The sequence below is a fragment of the Pistacia vera genome, unplaced genomic scaffold (assembly GCF_008641045.1).
Source record: "Pistacia vera cultivar Batoury unplaced genomic scaffold, PisVer_v2 Contig257, whole genome shotgun sequence".
NCBI classification, from domain to species: domain Eukaryota; kingdom Viridiplantae; phylum Streptophyta; class Magnoliopsida; order Sapindales; family Anacardiaceae; genus Pistacia; species Pistacia vera.
In genome coordinates, this window is record NW_022196065.1 from 351,117 (window position 1) to 376,462 (window position 25,346).

Consider the following 25,346-nt stretch of genomic DNA (forward strand, 5'->3'; position numbering starts at 1 on the left):
AGAGGATTGCACACATTGTCTCAGTGAAGAAATTTAATGTGGATTTATATATATGAGAAATAATCTTTGTGTAATGGTATGTTATAACTGGATTAAGGATAAAAATTTTAGATGAACACTCTTTTTAAACTAGCAATTCTCTAGATTCTCTCTATAGGATACTCAGTGAATACTTGCCTACTTAGACATTACACGTTTGTGAGAGAAAGTTACTTAGAAAGGTTTGTTAGGCTATTTTTATTATAATAATGATACACATGCATCAATCATGATCATGACACATTAACTACAATTTTGGGGCCCATTACTTGCCGGTTAACCCTGATAATGATACCTTAGATTTAGTAATTCTTAAATCATAATCCAAAGATACAGAACATACTTATAGGTAGACCTATGTTATTTTGAGTGACGGCCGATGACCCCACTCAAATTTTAGTTTTATTTTTTTGCTCTAATCCTCCTTAATTGTACTACTTGTAAATAACATATTAAATTGTTGGATATGATGAAGACAAATATAGAAATGTAAGAATGTTGATGATAATGTCCCCTATACTATATACCAATAATTTTATGTATGATACCAGCACTTTATTCAAGTACTAAATACATTTCATGAATTCAAAGGATTTTGAGTTGCAGGAATAGTGAAAAATGTCTGGAAGAAATCGTTGTTTACTCAAGATTGGAAGTATACTACATACCTCCAGTACTGTCAACTATGTGATATGAAAAGTTTAGTTTAGTAAACTGAGACTTTTTAATAAATATTCTATAATACCCCTATTGTTTTATTCACATATTATTAGAAATAAATAAAATATGAATAATAAAAAAATTCATCAAAGCAAAATCTTGAGTGAACAACATAAAAAAATTTAAAACAACCAAATTTTTTATTATATTTTTATCATTTCTAATAACATGTGAATAAGATAACAAGAGTATTGCAGACTTTTTATTGAAAAGTTTCACCTGACTGGATTAAACTATTCATATCCTATAGTGTTGGAAGTAAATACAATGAACTTCAAACTTTAAGGATGAAAATGTAAATAACCTTGTGGCAACTTGAGGGTGGGGTAGAGCTTTTACTTTAGTGTTATGATATAAATTTTTTCATAGAGCAAATGCATATGAGTCGAGCTGTGCTCAAGGGTATAATGGTAAAAGTTGGAAAAGTGGGGGCTCAAAGGATAATCAATGGGGTTTATTTTGCACCACTTTATTTTAAATATTTATATATGAACCTCACATGGACAAATTGCTATTAGGTGATCTACTCTACATTTTATTAGCCTTTTTTTTGTAACCACCTAATTTATTCTTGGGTTATTTGCACTTTCATCTTCAAGGTTTGGAGTATATCCACTAACCTCCAATATTATAGGACATGAATAGCTTAATCTAGTCATATAAGATTTTTCATCAAAAAATCTACAATACAATTATTGTCTTATACACATGTTATTAAAAATGAAGAAAAACAAAAAAAATCAATTTTTCGTAAGAGTACTAAGTATAATTAATAAATTGATGATGTAGCATATTGCATTAGCAGTGCCATGTTAGATGTCACGTCAGTTTATATATGGGAATTACTGTTTAAACTTTAATTAACGAAATTTTAAAAAATTTGATTTTTGATTTTTTTTATTTTATAAATTGTATATAAATGAAAGTGTGGGCCATATGGCAAATTCCAATTGGATTTGTTGGTATGAGAGGAAACAATTATTTGTGTTAATGTAAAAATGTAACAATTCAATCATAAGGTTCCAACTTTGTTACACATACAAGCAAACTGATCTTTCTCATGCCTTCCAAATTCTTCAATGCCTGAAATAAATATAAATAAAATAAAATAACATTATCAATAAAACTGAAAGTACAAAGGTTCCAAAACATAAGTCGGCCCAAAATCGAATAAACTAAACAAATCCTGTCCCTTCACCGCCCCATCTCTCTTTCACAAAAGCATAACCAACAAGAAATCCTCTTTATTTTATTTTAGTACTATCATCAAGTTGCCGGCGGTGCGTAACGTTACCCGCCCTTTACCTTTTATCATTGACACCCTTCAGCACTATAATCCCATCTTCGCAATATTGGGGTTAACGTTACCTTGTAAGTACATTGAACTAATTAAGATAGTGGCATGCCATCAGCAACCACATGATTGGTCAATAGTAAGATTAATTTTTCTCAAATCAACATTGTATACTAATTAGAATACTTCTTTCCAAGAGTTCCAATGAGTTAGGTAAGTTAACATTCTAAGGTAACGTTGCATGAACATTAGCTCATAACCAAAAATGATCATCTAATAGTTATTTGCAAACGAAGATATAAATTTATTCTGAATGGTAAGGTTTAAAGTTTAATTACTTCCTATATATTATTAGATCAATAATAAGATTATACTAGTGATTAATTGAGTATTATTATTATTTTTTTTTCAATCCAACAATGTATGTTAATTAAAACAGTTCATTCAAAGGTTCCAACGTGTTAGGTAAGGTAATGCTACAAGACCATTTAGCCCGTAATAAAGAATGTCATCCAATTACAAACAACTTGCAAATGTATGTGCATATAAATTTACTCAAAATTATCATTAGATCAATTATAGGATTATACGAGTGATTAATTAATTTTTCTTTACTCAAGCATTATATGAAAATCATAATAGTTAATTTGAGGGTTCTAATAAAGTAATGTTACAATACCATTAACCCGTAACCAATGCTTTGAAACCCGACCTGGGGTGCCACCCGGCCAAAGGGTTGAGTCCTGGGTTAACCGATCTAACTGGTTAAACCAGCAGTCTAACCTGTGATCCAAAAAGTTTGAAATCTTATAAAAACACCCCTAAAAAATACAAATGAGTCCCTACGTGTTTGCAATCTTGCAATACACCCCTGCGATTGTTGAGGTTTTGATTTTTTCGACCACATTCTAGCTAATTTCGACGGCCAAAATTCAATCCGACATCACCACTGACCTCCACTTTACAAAACCCCTCAAACCCCAACACTTGGTAGCCCTTTGTTTGCCGACCATAACTCGCGTATTGGGTTGATTTTTCTGGCCAAAATGTGGCTGTTTTTGGCTTCCAAAATTCAATCCAACACCACCCCTTGAACCATCGGTCTCCACTTTACAAAATTCTTCTAACTCCAACACTTGATAACCCCTCATTCGTCGGCGATCAAATTAGGGATTTGGTGAACGGTTGAAAATAGTAAACCAGACTAGAGAGGGCGCCCATCACCGGTCTGATTTTCAAAACATTGTCTGTACCAACGAATGCATCCATTGGAAAGCATATGTATATAAATTTATTTTGAATTAAATAATAAGATTATATGTCATTAGTGAAGTGATTTTTCTTTAATTAATCATCATATACTAACAAAAACAAGTTCATTTGAGGCTTCCAACAACTTACGTTGGGTAGCTCTACAAGACCATTAGCAGGCAACAAAAGAGCACCTTCTTATATGCCAACTAAGAATGGTCATCCACCAGTTATAAGAGATTAATTAATGGTAACGGAGGGGTAACGTTACCGTAACAAGTTTCTTTTTGAGGGGGTAGAGACTGAGAGAATTAAAACTCCGAAGAAATTTAAGAAGCCGCGTTGTGGCCTCTCTGGCTTTTCCAAAATTTTCATCTCTTTTCTCAAAAGCAAAGCAACCCACCTGTCTCTCTCTCTCTCTCTCTCTCTCTTTCTTTCTCTTTTAACAAATCAAAACAGATAGAAATTTCAAAACCCATAACCAAAACAAACTCTCGCTAATTAAACAACTTCCTAACTGGTTTTTTATTATAGCCCAGATAAATCAGGTACGCTTTCCCTTTCATCTCGCTTAAGATCTATGGCTCTTCGTTCTTTTACTTACCTGTCTTTCTTTTAATTCCCTTTTATTTATTTTTTCTCCCTTCTTTTTTCCCCATTTTTTGTTTTCTCATCTGGGGATACGATTCCTCCTTTTCATTGTCCCCAATTCGGTTTTGGGGCCTAATTTTGTGTGTTTTTGTGTGTGTGGGTGTTTCTTTTTTTCTTTCTTTTTTATTTTTAATCTTTGGTTTGGGTTGTGTTTCTCATGGACTATGAATATCAACGGCGTGGTTTAGGGGTAAGGATTAATGATTTTTTTTTTTTTTTTTTTTTTGGGTTTAATTTGTGGAAATGAATTGAATTTATGCCGTTAGTTTGGGGGAGAATTAATGGGTTTCAGTTATTTTTTTTTTTATTTGATATATGCAATGAATTGGTGTTTGAATTTTGTCTCATTGATATGCTCATAATTAGGTTTCATTTGATTATTCAATTGAATTAATATCTCTTAGGTTTGATATTATTATTTAATGAATATGAGTAAATATATATATAATTTTAAATGAAAATCAACATCGTGTGATTATATATATATTTAATATTGAGTCTTCTGCAAGTTTTGAATTGTTATTGATTAACTGTGACCCACAATTTTGATTTACATATTGGTGTTCTATATTCAATTCTTATTAGAATCCTAGGCAGCATCTTTTTTATGTTGGCGTCTTCGTAAATTGTTAAATTTACGTGATGAATGGTTGTTTGTAAATAATAATTTCATTCATAATTTGGTTGAAGTTTATTGGCTGTAAAGGAAATATTTTAATATGTATTTTATGGAATTTAGCCCTTTACAGCTTGTATCTTGGCGTGCTCACAATAGAGTTTTCCCTCTATATTTTATTGTGGAACTTTTAGAATTTTTCTTTGATTTGGAGTGCGATGGTTGCGTAGTTTTTTGGTGTTTCTGTTGAATTGTCATAAATGTTTTTGTGCTACCATGCAGGCACATGCAGCACCTCCTCCTGGTCACTTTGTACGTCTGGAGAATAGTCCTGAACAAGATCACGATTTGAAGAAGAAAGTGAGGATGCGTAGGTGGCTTTGCTGTACTTGTCAAGTTGAGGAGTCTTACTCACCACATGAAAATGAGCGATTGAAAAGCCCAAAGGATTATCAAGATGGTATGTGTTATTTTTGTGTCTCATTTTATATTTACCTGCAAAGTTAACGTAAATAGATAAAAAAATTCTAAATGCCTGTTTATTGGTAATTCTGAGGCTTTTTGAAGTAATAAGGGTTTGGTTCCATTTGAAAGCTTTTTTGTGCATATCATGTATACTCTGTTAATTCCTTCCTAGTGACTATTTTAAATAATTGAAAGGTCTGAATATGGAATTGGCACAAAATTGTTGTTAAGAATAGTGATCTTCTAGAATTATATTAGGTATTTTTCTTCTTAAAGTTTGTGAACTTGATTGTTATCATGTATTGGATGGAGCTGCTTGGCAGTGTGCTCTGATTTGAAATTTAGAATTTAATTGAGATCTTAATTTGAACTCCTCAAAGTTGGACTTGAACCGCCTTAGACCACAACTGCCTCCCTTAAATGATTCTTGCTGCATTACAGTATATAAACAACCAGCATTGTATTAAAGCCAGTGCAAAATTTCATTGACTTGCTGACTATGGAGTGTTTGCCACACACCATGGTGTTACTGCCAAACCAAAATCTTATAGTGGTTTTATTTGTGAGTTAAAAGAGACACATTTGAAGATTAAAATCAGTTTTAATTTGCTCATAAAAATGCAACTGAAAGAATATCTGTTGATTAACTAACAGACGTTCGGAATGAAGAAGTATGTTCTGTCCATATTACTGAGTTTTTATTATATGTGTTGGAATCATATTGCTTCCCTTTCAACTTGTGGCAGGGAAGTCTAGCTTTGCTGTCCAACTTGTTCGTGGTGGCTTCTTTATTTATATTTTCCATATATAAAGTCTTGTGTGAAAGTCGTGAAGCTCTTAAGATCACCTTTAGTTAAATCATTCATTTTTAAATGAGAAATTTGGCAAAGCACATGTTTGTATCTGATAATTATAATGTTCAAATATTATGCTAATGCTATCTTAGCAAATTACAAGAGAGAAACTGGTGAAGATGCTAGCTATTTTGACATATAGATTAGTGTTGTTATCGAAGGATGTTTGGAGTGAGTTATTTCTAACAATTTTTTTTAAGTTATCAACTGATTGATGGCATTTAGTTGCAAGCCCTCACTAGAATATAATAGTCATTTGTGAGAACTTAACCGAGTAGATATTCTATTTTTGTCTCGGAAAATGGGAATTACATTTGATTATCACAATTGTTATCGTTTCTTGGGGTTTAAGCATATTATCTTATCCTATATAGGTTTAATTTTTTTATCAGTAGAAGGCTTCTTTAATACTATTTATGATGAATGATTGGTTTAACTGTGTCCATGTAAATATGTGCATGTGATTTTTCATTTTTGACGAGGAGATTCTCTATAGATTTTACTGTTCCTCCTAAATTTAGATTTTCTAATATCATCTAACATTCAGAATATGTTCTTATTTATGTACTGATCACTGGAGTTATGGTGAATGAATGGAAATGAGGTTTCAAGAGACAGTCTTGAACCTGCAATCACATTCTGGATTCTCATTCTTTTCTATAAAAAAATATTAATCTGACTTATTTACCAGTAAGAGATGACATGATTTGTACTGTTTGATAAACATAAATACATGTTTACTTGTTTTAGGCATTTCCTATAATGCTTTTTCCCTATCTCAACTATTTTCTGCATTTTAGGGAACCACAAATCAAAGGTTTCAGCTCCTGCTAAACCTGAAGTGCAAAAGGCAGCTCCACCTATTGAAGTGCCAGCATTGTCTTTGGATGAACTGAAAGAAACAACTGACAATTTTGGATCAAAGGCATTGATTGGTGAAGGATCATATGGAAGAGTGTATTATGCAAACTTAAGTAGTGGAAAAGCTGTTGCTGTAAAGAAGCTAGATGTTTCATCTGAGCCCGAGACGAATGTTGAGTTTTTGACTCAGGTATATCAAAAACTTAATAAAGACAGGTCTCTTTTTGTTCAGTTTGTTGTTGTTGATAACAAAATAACTTCTTTAAGGTATTGCTTTAATTTTGTCCAACTATTGAATTCAGGTTTCAATGGTTTCAAGATTGAAGCATGAAAATCTTGTTGAGTTGCTTGGTTACTGTGTTGATGGAAATCTCCGTGTGCTCGCATATGAGTTTGCAACGATGGGATCTCTTCATGACATATTGCATGGTATATGATGTCAGCTTGCTTAATCTTCATTTGCAATATAGAATAACTTTCATGAATTAAATGGGAGAAAATTTTATCCACTAATTTGAGCATGTGGGCAATTACAGGTAGGAAGGGTGTTCAAGGAGCACAACCAGGTCCAGTGCTTGACTGGATGACACGGGTTAGAATTGCTGTTGACGCAGCTAGGGGTTTGGAGTACTTGCATGAGAAGGTTCAACCTTCTATAATCCACAGAGATATCAGATCTAGCAATGTGCTTCTCTTTGAAGATTTCAAGGCCAAGATTGCAGATTTTAACCTTTCAAATCAGGCTCCTGACATGGCTGCTCGTCTTCATTCTACTCGTGTTTTGGGAACCTTTGGCTATCATGCTCCAGAGTAATCCTTCTAAAAGCCTTTTGTTCTATTATCATTTTGTAATGCTTTTTATTGATTATTTCCTTGGTTGAATCATTGGTTATGTTTGTTGCTGCTAATTTTCAAACATGATGTTATTGCCTGTGATTTGACCTGGAGTGGTTTTCGTTTCAGTCCAATGCTTTTCTTTTTTGTTGTTTAAATTTCTGTGCTCTGCATTACTTATTCTGAGTCTGGACAAAGTTACCTGGAGTTTAACTTGCTAAGATGCTGGCCTGTATAAAACTCAGTGCAAAAGGACTATGAAGAATGGACCATGCTTTAGCAGAACTACCTTAAGAAGAACTAAAGTCATATCATATTTTTTGATAATTTATTTTCATCTGAAAGATAAATGCATAGAAGTAGTGATGCTTATTGAATGGAGAGAGATGAAGAAATGGGAGAAAGAAATTGAAGGATAGAATTTGAATTTCTATGACCTCTACCTTTCTTTTCATTATTCCCCCTCACCTTTTTTCTGGAAGAGGAAGAGGAATAGAAAACGAGAATTAGGTGAGGATAAGCTGTTGGACAATTAATCTCATGCTCTGGGGTAAAACCATTTCGAGCTTGGTTTGCCTTGCAAGATCATCTTAAATGGATTTCTTTAGAGGTCCCATTGGTAGTTTATCATAGTTATTTTGTCATTATAATTTAATCTTTCTTAAAATAAGTTTGGCTTTTGGAGCCTAATCATTTTGATGTAGCATGCACTTTATTCAAATTAATGTTTAAGATGCATCTAGAACCAGTTTGAGAAAGTATGTTTTTAACAGCAGCATTCTTTAAGGGATTTCTTTGACCAGACTCATAACCTAATGTGGATTGAAAATAGCAGATCTAAACATGAATGATGTTTGCCACTTATTTCATCTTTTCTTAATAAAGAAAAGTTTTAGTGTAGTTCTTGTTGATGTACTTAGCAGTGGTGCAAATATATGGACCATTTTGTCTGGCCTAGTGTTACTCAAATCATTTTTTTTCATGGCAATGCCTGTGTTGTCGTACGTAATTTACATTATGATCTTATAAATCTAGTTTTAGACACATTTATTGTGGATGCTTACAGCTAACTTGTGGCTTGCAAAACTGATTTGCAGATATGCGATGACCGGGCAATTGACCCAGAAAAGTGATGTGTACAGCTTTGGAGTAGTCCTTCTAGAGCTTTTGACAGGAAGGAAACCCGTTGATCACACTATGCCTCGTGGACAACAGAGTCTTGTTACCTGGGTCAGTCCATTTGTCTACTTTCATGTTATTATCATTCTCTTTACTCTTCCAGTTCTCTTTCCCTGTGATTTTGGCTGACAAACTTAATTTTTGTTAAGGCTACTCCGAGATTAAGTGAAGACAAAGTTAAACAGTGTGTGGATCCCAAGCTAAAAGGAGAATACCCTCCTAAAGGAGTAGCTAAGGTATCTCTCTCTTACATGCATAGTTTTCCTTTTTGGGTTGAGAAGCTCAGGTACATTTGCGTTGAAACATTGCTGCTGCTGTTTCCTTTTTGGTGGTAATATCACTGACAATATTATCTATGTTCGATGCAGCTGGCAGCTGTTGCAGCATTGTGTGTGCAGTATGAAGCTGAGTTCAGGCCGAATATGAGCATTGTCGTGAAGGCTCTTCAACCACTTCTGAAGCCACCAGCCCAACCTGCAGCTCCAGCCCCAGATACCTAAAAAGCAAATAAACTCAATTTCTCTGCTTGTTTGAAGTTCTGACGCTTGTTCACAGTTTGTTTTCAAATATATTTTTTAATTTTTCATAGATGAGAATCGATTCCGTATAATATGAGAGCAGATGTGTAGGATTGGATTGTCCTTGTAGTGTCACTTTTAACATTTGTCTGCTGCTGGTGGTGCTGATGTCTTTTTTTAAAGTCCCGAATTGTTGACAATGAATTGGGTTTGTGGATACCTGGGTACGCTTTGTTTTCTTTCGCGTTCATACTCAGTTATCGGCCATGTTTTATGGACCTTTGAACTCTATGATATAGAAAATCTTTTGCTGTTCCTGATAGAGCATTAGGGGTTTTTAGGTTGTGCGTGGAATTATGTTGATCTTTGATCTAACCCTAATTATGTTATGTTCATTCTTGGTATATAAGTTTATGTATATTTTTTATGAAATATGTTATCTATCATACTGTTATCAAACTTTGAGGGCCCATTGGAAATAGTAATTTATTTTGTCACACCAAACTACCAAAGTTATCATTTTATTCTCTACACAAAAATGGATGAGTGAATTAGTATTTTAAAAGACAATATAACGAAGTTAGGGTAAAAGGGTATCTATGACAATTTTTAAACTTGGAGGGTCCATTTGATAAAAGTGTAAAAATTGTATTCAAAGGAAAATTTTGAAACCTAAAGATAAAATGTGGGATTTAATAAGATAAAATGTGGTAGCAAAAACAGGTAAAATAAAATAGTTTTAAAATTGCATCCAAAATTTTTTCTAGAAGCAAGCAAACCACCTCTTATTTATTGTTTTAAGAGTAATGCTACAATTACTGGAGGTTACGTACCAAAAATATACATCGAATGACGTGACAAAATCCTCACTGTTGATTTATTATCGATTAATATTAATCAACGGTTAAGATTTTACCACTTTATTCAGTGCATAGATTTGGTGTGCAACCTTCTATGGCTCTATCATTTTCCTTATTTTAAATCTAAAATTCTTAATATACTTTCGAAATTTAAAAGAAAAATGGAAATTCTAATTACGTGGATTATACATAAATTTAATTGAAAAGAATAAAAAGACTTAATGCCCTTCACCCCTAAGTAATAAAGACTAAGAAATCAATTTTCATCAGGGGTTTCTTAGGAATTATAAAGTCCCTGAAAGATTGCTACATCTGTAGCCCTATAGCTCTATATATATATGTATGTTACTACGCCACTCCACAGCAATTTTCCACTACGCACTTCAAGTCTTCAACTAGTTTTGAATTTCCACGAGGGTTTTATACTTTTGTGCTCTCTCTCTCCAAATAGTTTTCGTTCTCTACTGAATTAGAGATGACTGATGATAAACACTCTGCTTTCAAACCAATAACCACTCAATTTCAACAAAAGACTCCCTCTATGCAACAACTAGAAGAACGAGAACAATTCGCTTCTCTCTCTTCCGTTGCCTCACAAGATTCAGTACAGTCCTCTGATGATACTTCTTCAGCTCCAAGACAAGAAGACTCTTCAACCATGGCGGCCGCTTGCAGTTGTTTCAAGAAGGCGGCTTGTTCTTGTGTTAAAGGTGAATGTGAGAGTCATATCGACTTTACTGAAGAAAAACAAGAACTTGGTCAAGAATTGTTGGGTTCTGTTGATGAAGAGGTCACTGCTTGTGATTTAGTTTCTGGGTTCTCTGGTTGGGAAGAAAAAGGGATTGTTTGTGAGAAAAAGGTGAAAGCGTTTGGTGTGGAAGTTGAAGAAACAGAGAATAGTGAAGTGGGCTGTCTTGCTAATTTTGAAAAGACTCTGAAAGATTCTGTGAAACGTGAAGTGGGTTGCTCTGGAATTCAAGAACGTGGTGAAGTCAATGAAAAGAAGGAGTCTGAGGTTGGGGGTGAGATGGTCTCTGAATTTTCTGGATGTGAGGGCAATGGGGTGGTTTGTGATAGAAAGGTGCAGGCTTTTGGTTTGGAAGTTGAAGAATCAGAGAATAGTGAGGTGGGTTGTGTTGCTACTTTTGAAAAGACTTCGAAAGATTTTGTGAAACTTGAAGTGAGTTGTTCTGCAGTTCAAGAATGTGATAACTTCAATGAAGAGGAGTCTGAGGTCAAAGTTGAGACGAGTTCCGTTGTGGAAGGTGACAATGAAGATAGAAAAGAAATGAAATCTGAAGCTTTGTTGGAGGCCAAGAAAAAGCAGTTATTGGCAGAACTTGAAGTTTCTGGTCTGGCAAGTCAGGAAGTACACAAACTAGTGCAAAATAATGGTGTGAAGATTGATGGTGCAAGAGTAAGTGATGTGAGTGTTAGGCCTTCTCTTAGGATTGAAGTAATTGATGATACAGCATTGATTGAAACTGTTAGGGTTTCTAAAATGATAGAGAGGAACGGGAAGAAAGGGGAGACGGAGCAAGAAGTGGATGGAAAGAAGGCAAGAAGATCGAGAAGGAAGGCAAAAGATGCGAAAAAGGCTTCGGAGATGAGTGAAAAGATTAAGAATTTGACTGATTATGGGGCTGGTCAAGATGGTGGTTTAAAGGATGGAAAACAAGAGAAAATTATGTACTCAAGGAAGGAGATGGAGGCCTTGAGGTTTGTCAACATTGTGGAACAGCGGAAAATGTGGAGGGATGTATACACTGGACTTGGACCTGTGGTGATGACTGAGTATGATGACCTGTTCAGCTCCAAGCATCAGAAGCACATCCTCTTGAACTTCGATCCTCGGCAGAACTTTTCAAGGAAGCCAGAGACCCATGAGATTCTTGGTAAGTTTCATTATCTGCTAATTTTTATTTTTCAAGTATCTTAAGCTCTACCTGTTATTATTGTGTAAACACATGCCACTTTTGTTTTTTTATAGTTTTATTTTATGTGTCTAAAAGAATCTTTGGCATTATGATTTGATCTACAATAGCAGATTATGATGACAGTGTAGAGCTCAATGATTTGATGGTATAATATTATGAACAAGCACATATTGTTGAATTTATTTCTTTTGGTGGCATTTTGTGTATGGTTTTGTTCTCTTTAATACCCAAATTTCAAACAACCGAGCTTCCGTATGAAAGGGGATCTGAACTAATCTTATTTAGATAATAGTTTCTTAGAATGGGGAGTAGTTTTCAATGAAACCTTAGTTAGAGGAATAGCTTGTAATCTAGTCGTGCAGCCTCTGGCAAGAAATACTCCAGATTTTCTTTAATTCTCTGAGAAGCTGATATAACAGCTGACGCACTGCTTCTGGCCAATGCTTATTACTCAGTTATTCTATTTGTATTTCTAATCTGACATGAGGTATTTGAAAAAGGAAAGAATGTGTATGATTAGTCAGCTATTTAATTGTGTTACTTCATAGCAAGATTCTCTGAACTTTGTATAGCTTTAAGGAGTAGCCTAGGAACACTTGAAGCATCTTTGATGAGATTGGTGTCAAGTAAGACTGCATTGACATTCAGCAAAGAGGTTAATAATCTACCACTCCTAGCATTTTGTCTATCTTGTGATTGCAATAGAGAAGAAACCAGATGCAATTTTCTAAACTTTTAGATTGCTCTTCTGCCATGAAATTTTTTGAAAATCATATTGTGCTGTTGTTTTAAGGAAAGCTATAATTTTCTAAAATACATCTTTTAAAAGCCTTTCTTTAATCTCCCTTCCATTTACTCTGTTTGAGCTAAGATCTCTGTTGACAGTTATCGTATATGTGGTTTGGCCATGATTTGCTATTTTGTAGCACTGGAATGGAAGTTTTCTGTGAATTTTTCCTTTTAAGGGTTTTTTTTCCCTTTCTTCTTCTTCCTTTTGGAGTCCATGGACCTTTTTGAATGCTTTTCCTCCACCTCTTCTTTGTAGTGGGTTCTAGCTCTTCTTGTGTCAATTTGATGGGATCATTTTCTGTTGTCACAGGTGTTGTTGCTGCAAGGGGAAGAGGGAACAATTTCAATATCTTTGTGCGTTGAAGAGTGGCCTAGAGCAATCTGCAAAGTTCTTTGTGCAGTATTTTCAAAGTCTCTTATCTGTGTACTTAGCATGTCATAGCTGTCTTGTATACAAACTGTGTACAGTCTTTGTACATAGAAATTATTACTCTCGATTTAGATTTTGTAGGGAAAGTGTGTTGGATGATAACACGTTACATTCGTTTATAACTGAAAGAATGTAGTGAGGATACTTGTAATGAAATTCGACTTTTGAATGTCACACATGAATAAAAAATGATTCTTGTACCTAGCACTGTTACTGGAGTTGATGTTTGATCTTTCTGTGGTTTGAACTTCTTAGATTTTAGAATTTCACAATTGCTTCTAAATTTTCTATTACTTTCAGGGGAAGAGTATTCGCAAAACGTGGATAATGAATCAGAACACATGGACGGTTATGAGGTAAATGTGGATATCTTGAATCCTGGTTATAGCGCTAGTACTGAGGGTGAAGGTTCATATATGGTCAAACAAGGAGAGTGCAGTGAAGAATATGACAGTGATGAAGATTATTGTAGCATTCAGAGACCTGCCTTTTTGGTAGAAGGCGAGCCTGATTTTGATTCTGGACCTCCCGGAGATGGATTAGAATATCTTCGGCGCGTCAGGTAGCACTCTAAATCCTTATTTGATTCCTTCACAAAATGCAGTTATTCTCATTTTCCCATAACATCTAGGTTATCTATGTTTTCTTTATTTGATCTTATTAATGGTATATTATCCTTTAAAGAGTGAGCCTCTTTTCAGCCAGTGATTGCTTGTAACTCTTGTGACTTGGTAGAAGACCTTCCTATAAAAGGCTATGCTGGAATGCTTTCTGGATTTTAAGGACTCTATCTAGTGAAATTCTGGTTTTCTTTTTCTTATTCTGGATTTCACATGTCACCGGGTTTTGCTCTTGTTTTGGATATGTGTTCTTGAAAATTTTGTAATGGTGCAGCATTTGTGGATGGAGAAAAAAATTAAGGACGAACACTTTTCTTTGAGTCATGACAACACATCTTTGGTGATTATAGGGTTGTACCAATGTGGATTTATTCAAAAAGAAAAAGAAATGCAAATGGTGGATTCATTCTTCATCTATTTGTTGTTGAATATTGGTTGTCTTCAGTAAAAGTAGGGGGCTTTTGAATGATTTTTTCACTCTATACCTTGGTCCTGTGTTATCAATTAATTTCAATGGCTGACTTTACAACTGAATCAAGTAATGTGTTAAAAGAGAGAAATCATAGAAGAGAAGAATTCCAGCTGTGATAAACTGATTTTTTCAACCCTTCCGCTAGAAAATTATTAAGTAATGCAATAAGCATAACATTTTTTGAAGCACAATATTTATATGGACTGTTGGTTAGTCATGTCAAAGCCATAACTTTTTTTCACTCTATACCTTGGAAGGTGATACAGTCTAGCATAATTTGTTCTTGACGCTGGACTTAGAAATGGATAGTCAAATAAACTTGTCTCCAGTTTCAAGAAGAAATCATTCATCTCTTCAATGAGATTCACCTTTCCTCTTCTATTCATCAGTAGTTGAGAGCTTTTCTGGATTTTTTTTTTGTAGAGTTGGAGTTCCGACTTTAGGAGTGATTAGATTGAAATTTGACATGAATAGAAATAACTTTTCTTGATCGATTTGAATATCCCCACTATTCTCCTAAGCCTCCAAATCACAAATAATTCTCCACACAAACATGACTTCGGAAAGAAATAAAGTTGGAACAGTGAATCATCAATGTTCTGTTGGAGCTTCAATTTTTCATGTGCACACAAGAACCAAATATCTATATATATGTATATATACTTACAAGTAATCAGTGAATATTTGACCACATGAGCACAATGCCACAATCACATTTCAGGGTTTCCTTTCAGTTCCAAAAAGATCACATATTGACCTGGGAAGTTTTGCTTTTATTTGGGATCACCATAGCCATTGCACTGTCGAATGGATGGGATGCTAGGAGCTTTCTAATGTAAATAAAAATGCAAAATTTTAGAACTTTGGATAAACTTGAATCTAAGTGAGCTTATCTGGTAGGGTGTGATCCATATTATTCAGCTTGTTTATGTACAGCGGCTGTATTCAATTCTACTACGGGACAGTGCCTCAATTGCAGATTGAAACATTTATGATGCATGTTAAGGTTTAGAACTAGTGGTACATGTTTTTAGCTTTTGCTGTCTGCAGTACAGGGCTGTGTAATATGATCTTGTATTGTTGCTTTTAGTTTTCTGTTACTAATTTTAAAATTTTTAAAATGAACATAAAGCTACAATTGTGGAATATACTAAACAATTTCTTTCTGATGCTCAGATGGGAAGCTGCTCACATTCCAAGAGTGAAGGTGGCGAAGCGTGATCAGAGCAAACCTTCTAAAGAACAGAGTGTTTATATGCCCCGGATTCCTGATATCCCACGGTGTCCAGAACACTTGATGCCATTGAAAGAATGGGAGGATTCATTTCTTGCTGACTTTTCAAAGCTACGACAGGTATGTTTCTTAGACACCAGTTTATTAGTTTTATTCTTATATGTGGATTGCATATGATTTGCTTTATGAAATTATAGAAATTTGCATCTCTGCTGGCTTCCTAGCTACAAATAATTGAGGTGGAAACTAGCATAAGTTAGTCATGGAGAAGTTTAATTTTGATCAAACAGAAACGTGCTTAAAAGAATAAATGACTATTTCTATCTCCATTCTCTTCTCTTTCTTAGAGTAATCAAACCTGGAAAACTGATTTTTCATCTAGAATATGCTGTCTGAAGAAATGAGCGAGGATCAGGTTGGTTCTTGAGCGAATGAGGAAAAGAAAAATACCTTAAAATTCTTTATTTTAGAGAATCCAGTAAAGCCATATTTTCTTTCTATAAAAAATTTCAGGAGAGAAAAAGCTGAGGTTGGTTTCCTTGTCTAATCTGAGAATGCAGAACGCTATATTTATCCGAATTGCCTAACTCCACATTCTGGAAACTGACTTTGTTTACTTTATTGTTTATTTTAATATCAGGTTCTGTCAGGTATCGAGAATCCAAGCTCTCAACTTGCTGGTAAACTGCAAGATGTGGTCATTTTTCACAAGGACAATGAATCCTGTCAACTCCCTGATAGTACTATTGCTAAAACCGATGAACTTCATTCCTGTCAGCCTGTTGACAGTTTCAGCCATAAAATCGCAGCTGATGAGCCATCTCTGCTAAATACTGAGGATGATGAAAATTCTCCATGCCATCCAAATCCTAAAACTTCTCCAATTGATGATTCTACCAACCACCCTACATTATCTGCAATTCTAAAAATGGATTCCGTAGCTCGAGTATCAATGCTGAGAAAACGCATAACCTCTATAGAGACATTTAGCACGCTGTCTAGAAATGATTGTGTGTGGCTATTTTCATTGTGCGCAACAGTTGATACTCCACTAGACGCCGACACTTCTGCTGCTTTCCGGAGTCTGCTCCGGAAATGTGCCAGACTGCGAGCTGGGAAGTCTGAACTGGATGATGAAGTTGTAATGCTCAATATCTTGGCCACAATTTCCGGCCGGTATTTCGGGCAGGCGGAGGATTGAAGTTCATTCATGACTAGAGGCAATGAAACTTTTTCTATATGTTTTATACTTTCCTCTGACTGTGAGCCAAATACATTGAGAATTTTTTTTGAGTCTCTCCACTTGTTGCAGATGTTCTTGGGACATCTTGAACTAATGGTGATTTGAGTTGAAGGTTATCAGCAAATTTTTATTAAATATACCATTAATTTTTGTTCAAATTATCTTAATTGTAATTACAAGGAACATATTATTGTAGCTTAAAATATAAATTTTCCTTCTCATCCACCATTCATGACATACTTTCTTAAACCAGCTGGAACATGAATATTGGCAAAATAATCCTTTCAAATTTCAATCCAACCTCTTCGCATAGCTTCTCTTCTAAAGAGTAAAGACATGGCTTCCCATGATTTGTAGGTTTCGTTGCTCTCAGACCAATATAAACTTAATTTAGAATAGTAATACTTAATTTAGAATAGCATTTATTGTTTTCTATTTTATCTTTCAAAGATATACAAGAATGGAAGTGATGAAGGGGAAGTTGTATAATAATTCTGAAGGGATCATGAAGTTTGTATTTGTAATGCTGAATATCTTGGCTACAATTTCTGGCTGGTATAATGGTAAGCAGGAAGAGTGAAATTTCGGTCCTTGGGTAAATATTTCCATGGTAATTTGATCCAGTTATGGTGATACATAACTTAACTAGATTCATTCATGACTTTTGGCAATGAAATGCGTGTTTTCTGAACGTCTATATGTTTTATGCAATAGCTAGCATGCTATTTTCTGGTTGAAGTCATTCCCTCAATTGCTGGCAATATATCAATTACTCAAATATTCTTGGTCTTGACTTATGATTGTCACTTTTTCACCATTCTTTCAGCATATGCTTTTTGAAAAGATTTTCTATTGTTAAAGAGAAAATTAAGAGAAACAGATAATTTAGAGAAAAGAAAGACAAAAAATGAAAGGATTTTGACTTGTATTTCATTTACTGAATTAAAACAATACAGAAGTGTTTATATACATTCTCAAAGATATAGGCTGGTGATCTATGTGATCTGCCATCTCAACATAAACAAACACACTTGAAGAAACACAAAATTTAACAAACTTCTGAAACCAGATTAACACACATGAACTTAAGCTTCTAAGCTTAAAACCTCGTTGCTTAATCTGAGATTTATTTGAACTTGGCTATTTAGAATGTGATGGGAATCCACTCCCAAATTGATAAGAATTGGGTGGGATAGTGGTCCTTTTGTGAACTTGGGTAGAACTCTCCTTAGAAAATTAGCTTGCCAAGTGAGAGTGCCCAAGCCCTTATAAACCACATGCCCACACATTTTCCCTCTCAAATGTGGGATCCTAACATTCCCCCATGCTTCGAGAAGCAATGTCCACATTGGCCTACTTTGGATGGCTTCACATTGGGTGGCCTACTCTCCTAGGTCGCCCCTTCCCAGGTAGTCATTTCCCAGGTAGCCCCTTCTGGAACATTGTTGGCCCACAATGGACGACTTCACTTTGGGTGGCCTACTCTATCAGTTCGCCCTTTCCTAGGTCAACTCTTCCGAAACATGGCCCTAGACGGGGTTTGTCTCTGATACCATTTGATAGGAACCCACTCCCAAATTGATAAGAATTGGCTGGAAAGTGGGCCTTTGAGAGGAATTGGGTTGGGCAGTGATCATTTTGTCGGCTTGGGTAGAACTCTCATTGGAAAACCGACTTGCCAAGGAATGATTTTACAAATGAGCAAGAATAAAGATGATATAGGCCAATTTTATGCTCAACAATTTTTGCCAAGTCGGCAAATAAGGGCTGACATATGTTGGTCCAAAAATGGAAAAGATTCCACCAATTTTTTTGGGAGCACAACCAAAAAGGGAAAAAACTTATTTCGCTAGACTAATAGAGGATATTGGGACACCTGTAGGTGGTCCTCATGACAACACAATAGATGAACAAAAAATATCTCAGCTAATAAAGATAAAAATGCAATTTGTGAAAAATGAGTCAGACATGCGATGTTAGCACAAAAGTAAAGTGTGCACACATTCGAAGCGAAAAATGAAATGAAGTGCAACATGTATATGTTTGACATAAGTGTGCAAGCACATATCTATTGTGCACACACATGAAATTAAAATGCAAAAGGCACAAGTCTGACATAGTTGTACATGTGGAAGACAAAAAAAATTCAAACTTTTTGTTGGATCACAAACATATTTTTTCTCTTTCTTAATAGATAATAGACAAAACCTTACAATATTTTAGGACCACATAAGGAAATTGTGACACCTATAAAGTTAGCTCACACAAATATCTCATGTATATGTCTGACATAAGTGTGCAAGCACATATATATTGTGCATACACATGAAATTAAAATGCAAAAAATATAAGTTTGACATAGTTGTACACGTGGAAGACAAAAAATATTCAAACTTTTTGTTGGATCACAAACATATTTTTTCTCTTTCTTAAGAGAAAAAAGACAAAACTTTACAACATTTTAGGACCACATAAGGGAATTGTGACACCTGTAAAGTTAGCTCACACAAATATCTTATGTATATGTTTGACATAAGTGTGCAAGCACATATCTATTGTGCACACACATGAAATTAAAATGCAAAAAGCATAAGTCTGACATAGTTGTGCACGTGGAAGACAAAAAAAATTCAAACTTTTTGTTGGATCACAAAAATATTTTTTGCACTTTGTCACTAACCTTAAGCGTTAAGCCATTGATTACATTAGCGAGATTAGGAACATACTCGCGCATGTAATTGGCTAATCCAAGTGATTTCCAATTTCCTTTTTGTCCGCCATTATCCTGCAATTCTTTTGCAAAATGTCTGGATAAAAAGTTAGCAACAAAATTAGATTTACCGACAATGTTCAACCTGTGCAGATATGGGAATTTTTTTTAGAGAGCCATGGTACCGAATTATATTAAATAGTGAGGTAAAGATGGGTTCTTATGGACTAGAAAAATTCAGAAGAAAGAAGAGGAGGATTAGATACACATTACAAAAATGTTACTGGTAAAATCTAAATTAGAGGAGCTTATTAAAGCTAATGCTACTATCCATATTGAAGATGAAATTGTGGTAGTTATACCAGACGGGTATGCATTGATCCAGGATACTCTGTTTCAACATAATCAGGCCCAGTTAAAATCATTTTTAGAAGGGTTCGAATCAGCCCATTTATCAAAACAGGCCTTGATGGAAAGAACTATTGATCTTCTTAGGATGGTCTTAGCCCACGACCTATATCCAATCTAACAAATATTATTACAATTAATAACTAGTAACAACAATCCTAGTTAATTAATTGGAAAAGGAAAACACATAGATTCAGTTAACAGGAATAATTCATACCTGGATTTCAATCGTCTTGAATAAAACCTGTTTCTTGTCTTGAGTAAACAATACACAGTAAACAAGAGATTGAGAAAATTTTCACAAATTGAAAATATTATTGATTTCCCTTTTTTTTTGTAATGTACAAATGCTTCTCATTATATAGAGAAGATTCCGGATTTCAATTACAATTGAATCTGTAAAAAGTAAAACAAATTAATTACAAAGCTATCTTAGAAATTAAGAAAAGTAAAAGTAAAGTTTACTTTTAACTAAGTCTAAGCTAAAATGACACGTAACCTAATCTATAATGACATATAATGACACTGGGGTCCACATATCTCCCAAGTGTCTTGTAGGACGGGGGGTATAGGTGTTTATACTTGTTAACTTGTTGAAAGTTTCTTGATAGCATGAATAATGGTTCAAATGATGAAGTCTGTATGAATAAGACTTGTTTTCATTTGGATCATGGACTCGAGGTAAAACCGGAAATCGGTTTGTTAAATACTGTCGTAGATAAGTTAGAGCTTTTGACCCAGAAGCTTGAAAACTTAGACAGGAGAGTAAACTATACAGTGTATCGTATATTTGCTCTAAACGAAGAATTAACTTAGATCGGGAATCAGATTGAAAAGGTTAATTCTGTACTTCAAAAGGTTAAGACACTGGAACGTGTTCTAACTATTTTACTAAGCCTATAAAATAAGAGATGTCTTTGGTGTTAAGTGACATCGAACAAGTGTGGCCTATTGAAGGATATACTGAACAAGAGGTTAAACGGGTTGTGTTAGACCTCTGTAATGGCAATCTAGATATTCGAGAAGAATATTTGACTTGGCTAGGTGTAAAGCGACTTTTAGATGTTATTCAAAAGGCTTTTAGTCAAGGGTGCACAAAGATTTTGTGTTTTATTTGTCGGATTTCAACCATTGAAGTCACCGAGCTGGAACTTCGAAATGAGTGGTTAGAAAAAGCTGAAGCGGTAATTCCTTACTGGTATGGCGAATCCCAGTCGGATCCAAATCCTAAACCTTATAAGGAGTCGGACTTTGCAACTGAGTTGAGACCTAATTCAGATTGACCATGGGTGGTCAGGACGTTTTGGATCAGTTTGCAGGAAAAATATCCCGGATTGCCTCCAGGATATGCATAGTTCATTGCCAAAGAAACCCAAGGTGATTGGGAAAAGGCAGAAAAACTCTTTATGAAAGGTGTCAAGGAAGAAGACTTTGTTTCTAAAACGGATGGAAAACGGAAGGTTGATATTCCGAAAATTTCTCCCTTGGATGCTGAGCGAATCAGCAGGTATTATGAGGAAGAAATGAAGAAACAAAGGAAAGGAGACGAAATTGGAGGATTAAAACCAACTCCAGGTCCAGGTCCAGGTCCTAAAAAGGCAGAACTCGATGAGCTAATCTCGAGACTCAGGGAATCTGAGTTTAAAGATGATCCCCTTGAAGGAATTCGTAATCCTTTAAATTCTTTCGAAGGATTCTTTAAGGAAATCTCCAAACCCGAATACAAACAAACTTATCTTACAAAGGTAAGGTCAGAGTTTGTACCTAGGGGAATACCTAGAATGGTGGAGATACCGTCAAGCGGAAGTTTTCTAAACATCGATTGTGTTACTAATGTAACAGATGCAATCGAAGCTTGGGAAACTGTTAATTGGGTTCATGTGCAGAATAAGAATTTTGAACTCAGTGATACTTACAAGTTTCTTAGATCTACACTGCAAGGAGCTACAGGAAGCTTTTGGAGAAGTCTAGAAGCTGGTACGGGTCTGTTAGATATTGTAAGGGACTTGAAGAATAGAGAGGCTATCTTTGCACTCTTCAAGGATATGCTCTGTAGAGAGTTTACTGGAATAACTATTACCAATAGGAATCTCGTGGAGGTAGTTGCCTTAGAAGCTTTAATAAAGCTTAGGCTTTGTGACATGTGTCTGTTTGAAAATTTCGTCTGTGAATATATACGATATTTTTATCAGTTGCCTGGTGGCACACAGGAAGTCATGAAGAATACTTTATTTGCTAAGCTTCCCCCAGGAGGGTATAAGGTAGCAAACGAGGCGTTTAAGCTTCTACTCGAAAAGAATCAAGTTGTTGATTCTTTGGGTGGATGAATAGAAGCTGTTAGACAACTTGTGATGACAAGATGTTTGAATGCCAAGCTGAAAAAGGAAGCTAAAAGGCTTGAATTCAACGAATCTTGTTGTCAAAACTTTGATGGCGTGCCAGGACAATATGGCTGTGAGTCGAGGGGTTTGACTAAACATCAAGGATGGAAAACCCATATGAAGCGAAAAGGATCGTTGGTAGAAGGAACTTCAAACCAAAACGTTTTCGTAATATGGTAAAACAACCTATTACTAATAAACGGAATCTTCCGGATCATGGAAGGTTTATTAGACGAACAGGGAAAGGTAGATTAAACGCAAAAGAACGTGGAGCACGTAAATTTTGCGTTACCTGCCCATCTGGCAAAAATGCAAAAGATTGTAATTGTTGCTGGATTTGTGGTGACAAAAATCATTTTGCGGACAAATGCCCTCACAAGGGAAAGAAAAAGGCAGCGGTAAGATTTTTGAAAATCAACGCGGAAAACCGAACTTCTGAATTTGAGCCGGTTTGGGGATACGAAATTGATTCTGATGATGAGGTTTATGAATTAATTTCGGACTACTCTGAAGACTCTGACACTTCAGAGGATGACTTGAATGATTTGTCATTTGAGGAACAATCTTCAAATCTTCAACGCATAGGAATATTCATGCAAAGGACTAGTAGTCTTAATGAATATCCTAGGAATAGCGGAGTTGGGAATGAGGATGATCTAATCCCACTAAGAAGCGAAGATGATAACCCTAACTTGGTAATTAGTTCATCATCTAGTTACGAGGATCACTCAGGTAACCCGGAGACATGGGTAATTCCAAGGTTAACACCTAGAGAAGTTTTTGAGAAACGCTCTAAGTGGTTATTCAAAGCGGAAGGCTTGGAAGATGTACACGAGAAACCTGTTCGTGTAGCGCTATCTCAGTCTAGAGAGGGTGAATTGATACTCTCAGACGATGAGTGGTTACGTAAGGTTTGAAGTCTTGCCAAACGAGCAAATGGCAAGTATAATTATGTATAACTTGGTGCTGTACAAATTCGTGTACAAGGACTATTCCGTAGAGGAATGAATGTACCTGTTCAGGTTGCTTTACTGGACAGACAATGGCTTACGTTTAGCAAAGCTTTAGTTGACGGATTTCACGCTAATTTGGCTTTAGGGGATGCCTATGGGACTGTTAAACCAGGATATATGGTTAGTCTCACGGATCCAAATCTTAAACGGATTATGGTTCTTCGAATTCATACTTCAGGATTAGAAGACTTGTTGTCTTCTAGTGATGGAATAGCCATACAGTATAGGTTAATTTATCGGTGGGTAAATTCGGTTAATCCTATACGAATGAACTCCAGTGTAGATACTGAGGTTCATGGTCCGGGACAGAATTCTGTAATTCCGATTTGACCTACGGTAGTCAATGCTAAGACTCTTACGTGGCCGAAACGATGGGTTTTGGAATATTCAACGCAGCCCAGCGTGGTGGAATTAAACCCAAATCAAGGAATTCAGATCCAGGAACTTAATAATGAGGTTGAGGTTACTCTTCCTATGCCTAGAAACTCGGTGTCTCTAGAGCGGAACAAAGAGGTTCAGCCTATTATATCAAGGAAAAATATATTGGACACAGATGATACTGCTAGTGACACAAGTAGTGGAAGCAGGAAAATTATTGGGTATAAATCTGTGCAAATTCCAGTATATGAAGACGATACTCCAAGCACGAGAATGATGATGAGTTATGAGATGCATTGTCATGCAATAGTTCAGGGGACTATTGACACGTGCATACGTGCAAAACTGTGTTTTCCAGAATATGAGGAATATACTCTGGATATTCTTGTAGACACAGGAGCAACCAAATGTATTTCAAGGAAGCAATGTTTTCCACAGGAACTTTGGAGATCATTGGAAAAGCCAGTCCTAAATACGGTTGCGGATGGAGGTCAAAGTATGATCACGGATGTGGTTGAAAACGTGGTGATACTGTTGAACGAGAAAAAAATTCACTCTAAGAGAAGTCCTGATAGTGGATTATTTGTAGGTAGATTTTATTCTCGGAAATAGTTTTCTGCGAGGTTAGGCAGAGGTTAGACCATTCACTCAGGATAATGACCACATTATCCTAGGAGGTCATAAAATCCCTATTCTTGCTAAGCCAGAAGTTTCAAAAGTCAGAAACGGTTTTAGACCGGTAAAACTAAGGCAAGAAGTAGATCACATTGTTTTCCAAGTTTTGGAAGCAAGGAATTGGTGGTTGAAATCTTCTGAAGCAGAAGAAGTGGATGAGGCTTGTAGTGTTTTCTTTCAAAGATTGTATCCTAGTTATCATATAAACCGGATCGCACGGGGTATATCGCAAGAGGATCCCTCTGGTGCATGCCCTGAGAGCACGGATGAATTTATACATAAGGAAAAAATCTTGAAGATTGGAGACAAAAGCCAAAAGAACTCTTTAAGGGTTGAGGAACTTGTAAAATCCTTAAAAAAGGAACTTTCTCCATGCTTTGATGATCAGCCATTAAAGTTATGGGAAATGAACAGTATCTATGCTTCACTTGAATTGAAAAGGAAAGATGATAAGATTGTGACCAAATCTTTTCCTTATACTCCTGATGCAGAGGAGGAATTCAGTAAGCAAGTACCGGAATTGCTGGATAAGCAATTGATACGGGCAAGTAAAAGTCCACACTCTTCGCCAGCATTCATGGTTATGAATCGAGCAGAGCGGGAAAGAGGTAAAGCGCGGATGGTTATCGATTATAGGCAGTTAAATGAGAAAATCATTGACGATGCTTATAAGATACCGAACAAATCGGCTTGTTTAAATAAAGCTAGATTTGGAAAAATCTTCTCAAAATTCGATCTAAAGTCAGGTTTTTGGCAGATCAGAATGGCAGAAGTAAGCATTCCTTTGACGGCTTTCACCTGTCCGAAAGGATTGTTTGAATGGATGGTATTGCCTTTTGGACTTAAGCAAGCACCATTAATATTTCAAAGGAAAATGGATCAAGTCTTTGGGGACTTATCTAACTTTTGTATAG

General features: G+C 35.4%; 2 protein-coding genes across 3 annotated transcripts; both read left to right on the forward strand.

Moving 5' to 3' along the window:
- Window positions 1-3,624: 3,624 nt before the first annotated feature.
- On the forward strand, window positions 3,625-9,597 carry LOC116132627 (PTI1-like tyrosine-protein kinase 1). 2 transcript variants are annotated; one of them, XM_031418299.1, is made up of 8 exons: window positions 3,625-3,852; window positions 4,854-5,031; window positions 6,691-6,941; window positions 7,054-7,180; window positions 7,288-7,561; window positions 8,683-8,815; window positions 8,914-9,000; window positions 9,133-9,597. In XM_031418299.1, the coding sequence occupies exons 2-8, from the start codon at window positions 4,938-4,940 to the stop codon at window positions 9,262-9,264; spliced, it is 1,098 nt and encodes a 365-aa protein (XP_031274159.1). In that variant the 5' UTR covers window positions 3,625-3,852; window positions 4,854-4,937; the 3' UTR covers window positions 9,265-9,597. The 2 variants fall into 2 exon arrangements, with proteins under 2 accessions (XP_031274159.1, XP_031274158.1); XM_031418298.1 differs by lacking the exon at window positions 3,625-3,852 and adding an exon at window positions 3,996-4,145.
- An 896-nt stretch (window positions 9,598-10,493) lies between these two features.
- On the forward strand, window positions 10,494-17,028 carry LOC116132626. The gene is made up of 4 exons (XM_031418297.1): window positions 10,494-12,037; window positions 13,599-13,860; window positions 15,567-15,744; window positions 16,265-17,028. The coding sequence occupies exons 1-4, from the start codon at window positions 10,618-10,620 to the stop codon at window positions 16,823-16,825; spliced, it is 2,421 nt and encodes an 806-aa protein (XP_031274157.1). The 5' UTR covers window positions 10,494-10,617; the 3' UTR covers window positions 16,826-17,028.
- The last annotated feature ends 8,318 nt before the right edge of the window (window positions 17,029-25,346 follow it).